This window comes from Piliocolobus tephrosceles, chromosome 18 (assembly GCF_002776525.5).
Source record: "Piliocolobus tephrosceles isolate RC106 chromosome 18, ASM277652v3, whole genome shotgun sequence".
NCBI classification, from domain to species: domain Eukaryota; kingdom Metazoa; phylum Chordata; class Mammalia; order Primates; family Cercopithecidae; genus Piliocolobus; species Piliocolobus tephrosceles.
The window spans coordinates 69,336,925-69,350,190 of NC_045451.1; the positions used below are offsets into that span (position 1 = coordinate 69,336,925).

The 13,266-nt window shown below is 44.4% G+C and overlaps 1 protein-coding gene across 1 annotated transcript in view; it reads left to right on the forward strand.

Moving 5' to 3' along the window:
* Positions 1 to 13,266, forward strand: part of MTCL1 (microtubule crosslinking factor 1) — a 123,953-nt gene that overhangs the window by 2,997 nt on the left and 107,690 nt on the right. Inside the window, exons 2-3 of the mRNA XM_026456009.1 lie at positions 7,525 to 7,749; positions 10,055 to 10,213. Of these exons, the coding sequence (XP_026311794.1) occupies positions 7,525 to 7,749; positions 10,055 to 10,213 (384 nt within the window). The remainder of the gene's footprint in view (positions 1 to 7,524; positions 7,750 to 10,054; positions 10,214 to 13,266) is intronic.

Sequence of the window (13,266 nt, forward strand, 5' to 3'; positions counted from 1 at the left end):
GGGTAGATAAAAGTACATCCTTGACCTGCTGCTTTGTTAGGGAGTGCTGCACAGAACTAACTCTGAGGTTTAGATACGGCATCCGTCTATTCCATTGTATCTGACAAGAGGCTTGGCCCACAGATTTTACGTTACTGTATTCTGGAGGATTCCAAATAAGTGCTGTCATCATTGTTGTACAAGACTGTCACAGTTTCTGAACTAGAATGACCAAAGCCCAATTCAGCAGAAAAATAAGTCCAGCAAAACCTTAGGAGGATGTCCTATGGATCAGGACATTTAAGTGGAATTATCTTGGCTTTTAGCCAGGCTGCTGTATTATTTTATTTTATTTTTTATTTTTTATTGTTTTTGAGATGGAGTCTTGCTGTGTTGCCCAGGCTGGAGTGCGGTGGCATGATCTCGGCTCACTGCACCCTCCGCCTCCCAGGTTTAAGCAGTTCTCCTGCCTCAGCCTCCTGAGTAGCTGGGATTACAAGTGCCTGCCACCATGCTTGGCTAATTTTTGAATTTTTAGTAGAGACATGGTTTCACCATTTTAGCCAGGCTGGTCTTGAACTCGTGACCTCAGGTGATCCGCCCGCTTTGGCTTCCCAAAGTGCTGGGATTACAGGCATGAGCCACCGTGCCCGGCCTGGCCTGTATTTTTTAAAATAGCCAGTGTCAACAGAGAAGTGGATACCTTCTGTTGTGCTGTAACGGAGCACGGTTTCATCATCCCTGACTCTGCTTTCTGTTCCTTCTCCACCTTCATCAAATGGTGCCTGGGTGACTAGATGAAAAATGCAAAATCAATCCAGGTAGCTGGCTTTTGTGTGAAAACAGAGACAGAAAAGCATTCTTGTCCTTTGACCTCTGATAAACTCAAATACGTTTGGAAGTATTCCGAAATTCAGGTGAGCGCTTCAATTGAGTTATCCAAAGGCCTGGGCTTCTCATAAAACCCAGGCACTTTCTTAATGTTGAGGACTTCGGTAAAGTGCTGGTGTGTTCCTTCCGTGCCAGGCTGCCAGGACTGTGTTTTGCTCGAGTGCTCTGCGACAATCAGACAAGCCGGAGTGCTCATTGTCAACATATTAATTATGTTCTTTGTTTCCACAGGCTTTTCAGGAGGACTTAATCAGTTGGCGTTTACTAGCCTATTTTGAAAATGCTTTCAGTGGCCATAACCTCACACCTCCCACACCCCCAAATAGTGTCCCCTTGCCGTGCTGACCTCCTGCAGGGTGGGTGAGGATTGGGGTGGGAAGAGCTGTTTCTTTTTGCTTTGCTTTCTCAGTTATTTCATAGGAATTATTTTTTGTTAAAACAAGTTGGTGCTAGATACAAGGGCAGATAAAATTGGCTTCTTGGAGAGGAATGTGATTTCCTAAGGGAGAGGTTGAGCCTTGGTTTTATGGGTTGCAGTGTCTCACTGCTGCTCCAAGCTTACCATCCTACTTCTCATTGGAGTTAGGCTTTTGAGTTTCAAGCCCTGACCTGGTTTGTGACATTTGGCTGCCGGGCTGCCCAGGTGCCGGGCGCTCAGTGTGGCCTGGGGGTGGAGGGGCACTTGGAGGGGAGCGCAGGCGGTGCTCTGCCGCTGATGTGTCTCAGCGCCTCGTTGCTCCCCGAACTCCTTTCTCTTTCGGAAGGGTTAACACGGGCAATATTCCCCATTCTTTCCCGACATTCGCTGTCCATACCCACTGTGTATTCAGCCAGTGAAAGAGAGCGGCTATGATCGTTTTCAGTGGCAGCTACCGTAGGTGAGAGCTGTGGCCACCAGCTGCTGGCGGGACCGTCACCTGGTAGACAGTGGGAGTGGCCCTGCACCTCCTTAGTTACAGCTGGAACTCTTGGAGGAGAACGTTTCCCTTGTCTGGAGGGAAGTGAGGTGGATTATTCGTATGTTAAAAAGACAGTAGTTTGTGTCTGCCCAGAAGGTAGATTATTGCAGCAGTAGCCAGATGACTGCTTCTACCATCCAAACTGGGTCTATTTAAAGAGGAGGTGCTAAAATAGAGATAGTTACTGATTTTGGGTATTTAAAAGAGATTCAGATTTTCATATAGTTATTAACATGCTTAAGAGTTTTCATCACTTATACTAAGAAACCATGGATTCGGTTTTTATTATTATTATTCATGAATAAGTATCCTGTTAGAGGTTTTCATCGAAACATGTAACTTTAATGTTGGTTTACTCTAGTGCACACATGGTACCTCGTTGTTCCTCTAATTTGAGAAACATGATAAGGCTTGATTTGTCAGCCACAGGCAAAGGGGAATAGTTAACCGGACTTCACAATACTTCAAGATTTCGTTTGATAATACAAAACTTACAAAAGATATTTAATTAAAACTAGCTTTTCAATGAGATAATGATCTAACACTTAAGTATCATCTAGACTTGATGTTAATTCAGTAAAAAACTATAAAGGACAGTTTTTTTTTTCTTATTTCTGTGTATAAAAAGACAATAGCAATTTTCCAGTTTTATTTACTATATCTTAAGTTACACCTGTCAGAAACATCATATACTCTGCTTGATTTGGTTTACGTAAATTTTTAGTAGGCAGATGTCGTTAAGGTTCTGCAATACGGTTTTCTAAATTGGAGCATGCCGTAAGAAAATTAACGTAATGTTAGTTTGAGAAGCACTATCCATCGTGACCCTAATTCCAATAATCATGGTTTTTGCTTTTCAGATGGCTGCTGCCAGCTTACATGGTTTATAATTTGCTTCTCTTTAACTGCTTTTCACTGAACCTGAAAATTACTTTTTTCTATGCTCTCTGCAAAGAGTTGAAATACTGGCCCTGGTCCTATCTCTGCAACAGACCAATGGTGGAAAGCCATTTATACTTATAGAATCTCAGTTTCCTCATTTTAAAGATGGGAGTATTAGCCAGGCATGGTGGCATGTGCTTATAATCCCAGCTGCTCAGGAGGCTGAGGCAGGAAGATCACTTGAGCCCAGGAGCTCAAGGTGGCTGGCAGTGAGCCATGGTTGCACCACTGTGCTCCAGGTTGGGTCACAGAGTGAGACCCTGTCTCTTTAAAAAAAGGTGGGAAGAGGCTTGAATATCTTTGCCGCACATTGCAGTGTCTTCCTAAGAACCAGTTGCTCTAATGGATATGCTTGTGTGTTGTCACTTGTCGAGCTGTAAATGTTAGGCTGCTTTTACTGGTTTACACTGATGGTGGTCGGCTTTTAAAAGTACAATTGAAGGTCTGTTATTATTTCGTTTGTCCGGGTTGAAGCAAATAATTTATAGTATTTACTTGAAAGAGTGTGTGTTTGAAAGCAGACAGGCCTGGGTTTGCAGTGTGGCTTCCGTTTACTAGATGTGAAGCTTTGGACGCATGTAACTGGCTTCGGTTTTGTTTTTTTGTCTAGAAACTGTGTAATATGTTCTAGACAGGGTTATTGTAGGGTTAGTAATGAGGGTGAGGTGCTTAATAAACGACGCCTGTTTTGTAAATTTAGATAAAATATGAATTATAAGAGCAGTGATTTAAATACATGCAGTTATGGTGCATTAGTCCATTTTTATACTTCTGTGAAACACTAGACTGGGTAATTATTATAAAGATAAAAGGATTTAATGGACTCACAGTTCCACATGGCTGGGGAGGCCTCACAATCATGGTGGAAGGCAAAGGAGGAGCACAGACACATGTTACGTGGAGGCACGTAAGAACTGTGCAGGGGAACTGCCTTTTGTAAAACCATCAGATCTCTTTTGAGACTTACTCACTATCACGAGAACAGCACAGGAAAACCCACCCCCATGGTTCAGTTACCCTTCCACTGGGCCCCTCCCATGGCACGTGAGGATTATGGGAGCTATAGCTCAAGGTGAGATTTGAGTGGGGATCCATGTGGTATGGGGAACCATATCATATGGTCTCTCCTTAATTTTCTTTTTTCTTTTCTTTGTTTTTTTTTTGAGACAAAGTCTCACTCTGTCACCCAGGCTGGAGTGCAGTGGTGCCATCTCTGCTCACTGCAAGCTCTGTCTCCTAGGTTCACGCCATTCTCCTGCCTCAGCCTCCTGAGTAGCTGGGACTACAGGTGCCCGCCACCACGCCTGGCTAATTTTTTGTATTTTTAGTAGAGACGGGGTTTCACCGTGTTAGCCAGGATGGCCTCGATCTCCTGACCTTGTGATCCGCCCCCTCGGCCTCCCAAAGTGCTGGGATTACAGGTGTGAGCCACCGCGCCTGGCCCCTAATTTTCTTTTCAGTACAACTAATGTTGGTGATATTTGTGCCAAAAAATATTGCTATTTACATCTGGCCTGCTCAATGATGTGGAGGCGTGGTTGCATCTAGCCCTTGAACAGTTTTCGTCACGTGTAACGTGTATAAAAATGTAGCATTTAACATTAGGGTGGATATGGGTTCTCCTGTGGCAAAGTCTGAATGCTAGAGACGTTTTATACCTGGAAGCTGTATCTTGCATCTTAGGGCTGTATTGCATTTTAAAAACTTTTGTCTGAGTTAAGATAATCCCAGGCATTAATGACTCTGGAGGGCTTTCTGGAAGGAAAAGCAATCGCAAACCATTCTTTTCATGAACAGAATGGCCAAAGTCACTGTATATTTGTATGTAGGGATATACATATACATATATATTTATTGACTTAGTGTTGAACATTTAGTGATTATTGCTTGTATTGAACCAATTTGTATTAATGACTCAGTGAAACAATTACCTCTTTACTCAGAAACAAGCATTGGCTATTAGGTTCTTAAAGTCTGATCCATTAGTTTCATGGATGGGGTGCGAATCAAACTTGACGTTGGTTTTTGAAGATTCAGAACTAACTTCCCACTCTGTTGAAAGAGTGACAACCACAAGGCTCATTTTAAAGCGTTCAGTCTGCAGTTGACCTCCTCTAGGAGTGGGTAGTGCAGGGGTACAGCTCCCATAGGGCGTCATCAAAGCCTCAGTGATCAGGCATCAGTAACAGCCTCCTCTTTGTGGAAGATTTCTGGAAGGTTGGCAAGCACTATCCTGAAAGAGCTGTGTTCTCTGGTCCCCTGAAGAGCCCAGACCACCCATTCTGTTTATGTGTGTTCAGCTGATCAGCTCCTATGCTCAGTTCAGTAACTTCCAGTTCCAGCAGATCTCACCACAAGGACCAGGATTTACCAGGAGAGATTTCCATGGAGGAAAAAAGAAATGAAACTCGGTTAGAGTTCACAACATTTTCAGTGTTAAGACTGATCTTTCTTCAGATGCATTAGGACATCTTATATTTTTAATATTTTCATCATTGGTATAGAAATTCTGTAGGAACATTTAGGAGCCAAGAAGAAGAACATTTTATGCATTTGACTACTGGGAAGTTGATGAAGCTTTCTTCTTTAACATCTGTTCTCCTTGGTAGCCTATTGAAACAGGCTCCAGTTGAGTCCTGGTCAAGTGAGTAGCTCATTCTCTTGATGGGATAGTGTAGACAGAGTGGAGAGAACCTACAGGCTGGATTAGGGGATGAGTTGCCATATCTGTGCCCTATCCAGTCAACCATTGTGTATAGCTAAGGTTGACTGAAGCATCTTCGTCACCCCATTTTGTGCCAACTCTTATTTTTCCATAAGGATTCCCAATTTTATTTGTTGTGTTTCTTGTACTTAATCTTACCTAGGATAAACACATCTTCAGGAGATTTCTTTTTGTTCTTTTTTTTTTGTCTGAGGCTGAGATGTTGGGCACGTTGTTTTATACTGTGAGTCAATTCCTGGTTTTAAGAATAAATACAGGATTAGCCTGAGTGGTAGGAATTCAGGAACAAACTAAATAGCAGGACAAGAATGGACAATTAGGGTGTCTAAGTGTAGGAGATACTTTTTTTTCTTGAACCTTAATATTAATTGAATAAAGTAAATGGGAATAACTGAGTGCATGCTATTCTGGAGGCATCTAAAACTATCAATTATGAAACCAGTCAAGAAAATCCCTAGAGTGTTTTCTTCATCTTCCTCCTTCCAAATTGTTCCTCCTCTAAATCCTGTGTAACACTTCAGTAGTGTGAATATCTCATACCTGCAGCTACGTCTGTAGGTTTGGGAAGAAGCTTTTTCATCGTTGGGCTGCAAGACTGGAACAAAGCGAGCATGCAGTTGTGTCTGATGTTAGTTGCCTTTCTGACTTGGTGTTTGTAAGTGTTTACTGGCGCACCTGTGTGTTCATTCAGTATTTATTGAGGGCCTACTGTGTGCTCCATGCTGCTCTGGATGGCAGAGAAGAGCAAGACAGACAGGCTTGCTCCCCTCTGAAGCTTACCTTGTTAGTGTAGGTGACAGACAGTAAGTAGGAAAAAATATCAATACTATTAGATGGCGCTCAGAGGTGGGAAGGAAATAGAGCCAGCAAGAGACTAGAGACTTGGGGGCTGATGAGGGTGGGCAGGGGAGGCTTTGCATGACCTCAGGTTATATGAGGGAATGAACTCTGCAGAGATCTGGAGTGGGGAGTGTTTTCAGAAGTGGGAATAGCAGGTAAGGTCTTGAGGCCTGAAGAAGCAAAGGTGCGAGCAGTCTCAGACCCTGCAGGGCTAGTCGTGGGCAGGGAGGGGGTGTGGCCAGGAGGCCCTGGGAGGCCTGGAAAGAAGGAAGCCCCTGGAGGGTTTGAGAAGGGAGTGAGGTGGTCTGATTTGCACATTAAAGGATCACTCTGCTGGGTGGGGGACAGACTATAGGAGGATTAAAGGGCCAGCTGGGCAGTGGGCACCTGTGTGTCTCCACTTACATCTGTGTGTGGCTCCCCTCCCCCAGGGAGGGAGGCCTGGACCAGGGGGATCCGTCCAGAGGGGGCACAGCTCTGGCTGAGGGCTTGGCTGCGAAATGGGAGGGAAGGGAGAGCCAGGAATGACTCCTTGGGTTCCCCTGTATTCACGGTATGTTCCTGTGGACAGCAAAGAGTGGAGGTGTGGGAAATACAGGATAGATGAATGGGAAAAAACATACCCAGTGTGTATTTAAAATAATGGAAAATGTCTCATTTGTGGATAGAGTTGCTTAGTCAATGCTGAGATGCGTCTTGTGGAATAGGATTTTTGGGACGTTTGCAGGTATGTTATAGTTCCAGGGCAATTAGCAGTTGTTATCCTGCTGAAGTGTATGTTCTTTGAAGGCAGGGTTCCTATGATTCATCTTAGTACCTAGGTTATGCCTTAGAGATAAAGGCTTAGGTCAATGTTTGGTTTGAATCGAAAGGTTCGATTATCTGCAGAGTTGATTTGATTTGATTATGTAAGGAGATGTTGGGAGTGGGATAAGTTCTGAGAGGCCACAATGAATAATCCAGTTTTTTAGCTTCTGGTTACATAAGATTTGAACAAATACTCAATTATATTATCTCATGTGCAAATTTCCAGAGGTTCTGCTGCCTGTCACACAGGCGTGGCCATGAGCTGATGGGTAAGCGTGCAGGTTTTCAATATTTAGTATTGAGGAGCGGGGATGAAGGAGAGACACACCATCCTTTTTTGATGTACTTGGCTCATAAATCTTCTCTGTCTGGTTTGCATAGGATGAGTTAGATGAACTCCGTGCTGAGATGGAAGAGATGAGAGACAGTTATTTAGAGGAAGATGTTTACCAGCTGCAGGAACTTCGGCGAGAACTGGACCGTGCTAATAAAAACTGCCGAATCCTGCAGTACCGTCTTCGGAAAGCTGAGCAGAAAAGCCTGAAAGTGGCTGAGACGGGTCAGGTGGATGGCGAGCTTATTCGAAGCCTGGAGCAGGACTTGAAGGTGAGTGAGAGGGGTGGTGCGTCCACCCCCGAGGCTGCTGTGGACCAGCTGGCCACGTGCACATTGCCCTGGTGTTTTTTCCCTGCTTGTGCCTGTCTCTACAGATTGCAGCACAAATAGTCTTGGTTTGCTTTATGGCTTATAGAGTGTGTGTAGTTGTGTGACTTTGACAGCCCAAGGTTTAAATGTGTCATAATATTAACTTTAAAAAAATGATAATAATCTGCGATAACAAAGAATTAATACCTGCCAATGGGTCTGACAATTGGATAGAAATTCTGCAGAAACTCTGAAAGTTCTGAAATTTAAAAAAAAAAAGAAAAATTGTAAAAAAATCTATTATCAGTGTAGTCAAAGGCCACTCTTAAAAGTTGACCATATCACTTAACATTTTTTATTGTTATTTAGGTTTCCAGGATGCAGAAATCCTGACATTCCCATAACCCAAGCGAGACTTGTGTAGTGAGGATCTAATGCCAGGAGAAATCACAAATTGTCTAAGGTGTCTTTGAGAACCACGGGGAGAAGTGGGAATAATGGGAAGAAATCCCAGACTATATGCTATTTTCTCTCCGTGGGCAGCGAGGCCCTCATGACCTGATTATCAAATCATTTATCTAGAGATGAATTATGCATACTGTTCTCTTTATCACCAGAGTACTTGTGAAATCTCATCTAGCCTTTCAGTGTGATAACAGGAAAAGAACCTCTGTAATTCTACTGAAGTTATAAACCACTAACAAAATGTCATTCAGTGTAATAAAGGGTGATTTATATTTCTCTTACAAGGCCTTTTTCCTCATTTGCTTTTAGAAAGTAAACATGTTTAACTGCTTAGCTCATTCGAATGGTTTACCATACCAGAGCCACAGTACAAAATTTAAAACTTGACTACATTGAACATCTTATGCATGCAGAATTTTTTTTTATTATTTTAGAGACAGGATCTTGCTCTGTCACTCAGGCTGGAATGCAGAGGCACCATCATAGCTCACTGTTACCTCAAACTCCCTGGGCTCAAGGGACCCTCCCGTCTTCACCTCCCGGGTAGCTGGGACTATAGGCATGCACCACCGTGCCTGGATTATTTCTTATTTTTATAATTTTTTAGGGACAGGGTCTCACTGTGGTTCCCAGGGTGGGCTCAAAACTCCTGACCTCAAGTGATCCTCCTTTCTTTTTTTTTTTTTTTTTTGAGACGGAGTCTCGCTCTGTCACTCGGGCTGGAGTGCTGTGGCCGGATCTCAGCTCACTGCAAGCTCCGCCTCCCGGGTTCACGCCATTCTCCTGCCTCAGCCTCCCCGGTAGCTGGGACTACAGGCGCCGCCACCTCGCCCGGCTAGTTTTTTGTAGTTTTTAGTAGAGACGGGGTTTCACCGTGTTAGCCAGGATGGTCTTGATCTCCTGACCTGGTGATCCGCCCGTCTCGGCCTCCCAAAGTGCTGGGACTACAGGCTTGAGCCACCGCGCCCGGCCGTGATCCTCCTTTCTTTGCCTCCCAAAGTGCTGGGATTACAGGCAACTTACTTGTTTTGTTAGCAGGTGGGTTCGGTATTACTTTAGTGAATAGAAATGTTTGTTTACTCTTATTTAAATTTTTTGCTTAAAGCCCGTGGGCCTGGCCAGGATTGGCATGCTTGGTGATCATCTGTGGGGGAGGAGGGTTATCCAAAGTGGGCTTTAAAAACAATTTATTTTAAAGCCATTTAACTTTAGCAGTTCGGGGGTTTGTATACCAACTTTAGTGACGGTAATGTTAGCACGTTCTGATAATGCACCACTGTCAGACCAGCCAGAGTGGCCTTTTAGTCCAGATGTTGATTTCATTTTTAAACGAATCTCCTCCTCCTCTTAAAAATAGGTCGGTTAGGCCGGGCGCGGTGGCTCAAGCCTGTAATCCCAGCACTTTGGGAGGCCGAGACGGGCGGATCACTAGGTCAGGAGATCGAGACCATCCTGGCTATCACGGTGAAACCCCATCTCTACTAAAAATACAAAAACTAGCCGGGCAAGGTGGCGGGCGCCTGTAGTCCCAGCTACTCCGGAGGCTGAGGCAGGAGAATGGCATAAACCCGGGAGGCAGAGCTTGCAGTGAGCTGAGATCTGGCCACTGCACTCCAGTTCGGGCGACAGAGCGAGACTCCGCCTCAAAAAAAAAAAAAAAATAGGTCGGTTATGTACTGCCAGGGTCTTTGCTATGTGGTGCAGTATCATATTAATGATTTTGCCTCTGACGTTGTCTGATAGTACCCTTAGCACACACAAAGCCTCATATCCTGAAAATGATCTCTGTGGGTCGATGCAGGTAGCCAAAGATGTATCTGTCAGATTGCACCACGAACTTAAGACAGTGGAGGAAAAGCGCGCTAAAGCCGAGGATGAAAACGAAACTCTCCGACAGCAGATGATTGAAGTGGAAATATCCAAACAGGCCCTCCAGAATGAGCTGGAGAGACTGAAAGAGGTAATCCAGAACCGTGGGGATCCTGCCCCTTTGGATTTAATAAGGAGGAGCTTGGAACTCCAAGTGCCCCCTTCTCATTGTGGTCGAAAGCCGAGGTTGGCAAACCGTGGCCTGTTTGGCTCAGAAGTTAGATTGTTTTTACGTTTTTTTCCTAGCATGGTAAACAAAACAAGCAAACAAGCAAAACTCGCAGGGAGGAAAGCCCCCAAAAGCAAAGAAGACTATGGATTCAATACTGTGTGATGCTTGCGAAGCCTAAAATATTTTCTATCTGGCCCTTTACAGAAAACGCTTACTGGGCCCTGGTCTAAAGCTAGTTTTTGTAATTACCACTCGGATGAGCTGACCATTAATTCCTTTGATGTGTCCAAGTGGAGGCTATTATTGCTAGAATACAGAATTAAGAAGTAGCTTTTTTCCCCAGAGTTTTCTCCAGTGAACTAGAAAGTCTGTTATGGTTGTCTGTGAAAGCTGTGTAAACAGACAATGTATGTGTGCCACCTATGTAGCTGAAATGAGTTAAATATAGACATTTTTAAATTTTAGGGAGTAATTTTTCTAGCAAAGTAGTCTGGAAAATGAATATTTTTTTTCATGTGCATACAGCAATGCGAATCCTGTTTTTTTATTGACTTCCATTATAAGATTAAAGCAGAGTGTTTTCTTGGAAAATGTCCTGCATGTGTTGAAATTAAAAGCCTTTGGCGAAGGCTTTAAGCTTACAGTGAATTCTGGCATATTACCTGCACCTGCCAACAGCCTTGCTTAGCGGCTCATTTTTCCTTTGGAAAAGTTTCCTGATTCACACGGTTCTTCTGTATCCATCGTATCCACGCTCCCTCCGATCCGCTGCACCTGGTTCTGGCCCGCAAGGCTCTGGGTGGAGCTGTGCAGGTGTGGTGCAGGCCCTGCTCTCCAGGCGCCTCCATTTCAATCAGGTGCATAGACAATAAACAAATCACAGCAAAGTAGCAGGTGTGCCCCTCTCTGCTTCTGCCCCCACCCCTCTGCTCACAGCTGCCTAGGCCTCCCTGCTCTTCACGCACGCATGCAGTCACCGGAAGGTTCCTTCTCTAGGCACTCACCTGTGTCTCATTCCCTTATCTCTTTCGGGTCCTGAGATTCACTCAGCCCCTCCCCTCCACACTCGTGAAATTTGTCCCCGTCTCCACCCTGGCCAGCCCTGTTCACCTTCCCATCTGACAGATGTATTGGGACGTTGTCTGTCTATTGTCACTGCTTATCTGACAATGCTGTTTTCTTTCTCTGTCTTTCGTCCCTCCCCTCCTTCACTGGTGCCCCTTCGGATCACAAGCTCTGTAGGACAGGGACAGGGGCTTTGTCTGTCTGGCTCACTGTGGGGCCCTCATGCCTGGAACAGGCTGGGTGGAGGAATGGATGAGGGGAGCAGAGCATAGAGCTGTGTGATCAGAGCGTGCCTGGGAGATGAGGTGGCCTCCCAGAGGAAGAGGTTAGCTTCTGGGAGCTCGCTTTCATCACAGGTAACCCTCACCCCTTAACTTACACTTGTATATGCCCCCAGGACTCCAGGAATTTGTCCTCTAACTGAGGATCTCTGCCTCAATGAATGTACCAGTTGCTGGTACGTTACTTCCCTCCCATTCCTTTGTTCTAAGCTTGCTGGAATAATTTCCTTTCTCATTTTGAGCCTGGCCTTAACAGTTAGAGGGTAGAGAAAATAGTTTACAGTTGACACTGGAACAACATGGGGATTGGGGGCATGGGGGTCACCTCCTGTGCAGTTGAAAATCTGTGAATGTCTTGTAGTCCTAGAGACTAGGGAGGCAGAGGCGGGAGGATCGCTTGTGCCCAGGACTTTGAGGCCGGCTTGGGCAACACAGCAAGACCCTGTTTCTTAAAGAAAAAAAGAGAAAATAATGTATATGGCTTTTGACTTCCCCAAAACTTAACTAATAATAGCCTACTGTAGACCTGAAGCCTTACTGATATAAAATAGCCAATCAACACATATTGTGTATGTTGTATGTATTATGTACTGTATTCTTACAATAAAGCTAGAGAAAAGAAAATGTTGTTAAAATCAGAAGGAAGAGAAAATATATTTATTATTCATTAAGTGGAAATGGACCACCATAAAAGTCTTCATGCTCATAGTCTTCACGTTGAGCAGATAGAGGAGGAAGAGGAGGGTTTGGTCTTGCTCTCTCGGTGGCGTAGGTAGAAGATTTGAGTGTAAATGGACCTTCACAGTTCAAACGTATGTTGTTCAAGAGTCAGTCATAGAAGTATATTTTATAAAATTTTGTATGTGTATAAATTTGTGTATAAATACATAAACATATAAATCTATATTTTAAGTAGGTAAAGATTCTTTTGCATACATTTAAATGGATTTGTGTAGGACTTGGCATCTCTTTGGAGGAAGAAACGATTACTGTTGCTCTTGACATTCAAAAGCAAGGCCAGGGTGAGACAAGGATCTTCAGAGAGCCTGACGCTGGCTCAGGTTGGATGTGAGGAGAGAATGGAGAGGGATCAGCCCTCCCTTTGTAGGTTAGAATTACTGAGAGGAATTGTTCAGTTAGGATGAAATAAGTATTTTACTTCCAGAGTTGCAGTCAGGGTGGTGGCACCGTATATTTACACCAAACTTCTAAATGAATCGTAAAACTGACAGGAGTCCCAGGAGGGTTAGATGCTGGTAGATTAAACTGGAAGCAGAGAACGATGGCATCTCGTGATACAAGGTTCAAAGGTGGTGGAGGAAATATTTATTGGAAAATGCCAACTGCTGTCTTTGTGAATGGGTTCTTTTTGCAAAAGCCAGTACAAACAGGCTAAGCTTTGCTCTGGGGTGAGGATACTATTTTTTCTATCCTGAGCGTCACTTTTCGTCGTTCACCCCTGGAGTTTTGTAAATGGATGTGTGACCTCCTGAAAACGGCAAGGACAGTTCATGGGTTGTGTGTGTCTGAGCAGCAGCAGTTGGCGCAGGTGTGTGTGTCCCCTCGGCCTCGGGTTCATGAGGCGGCATCTCCATGCCTTTTCTCCTCTGGAGTCTCTGAAGCTCG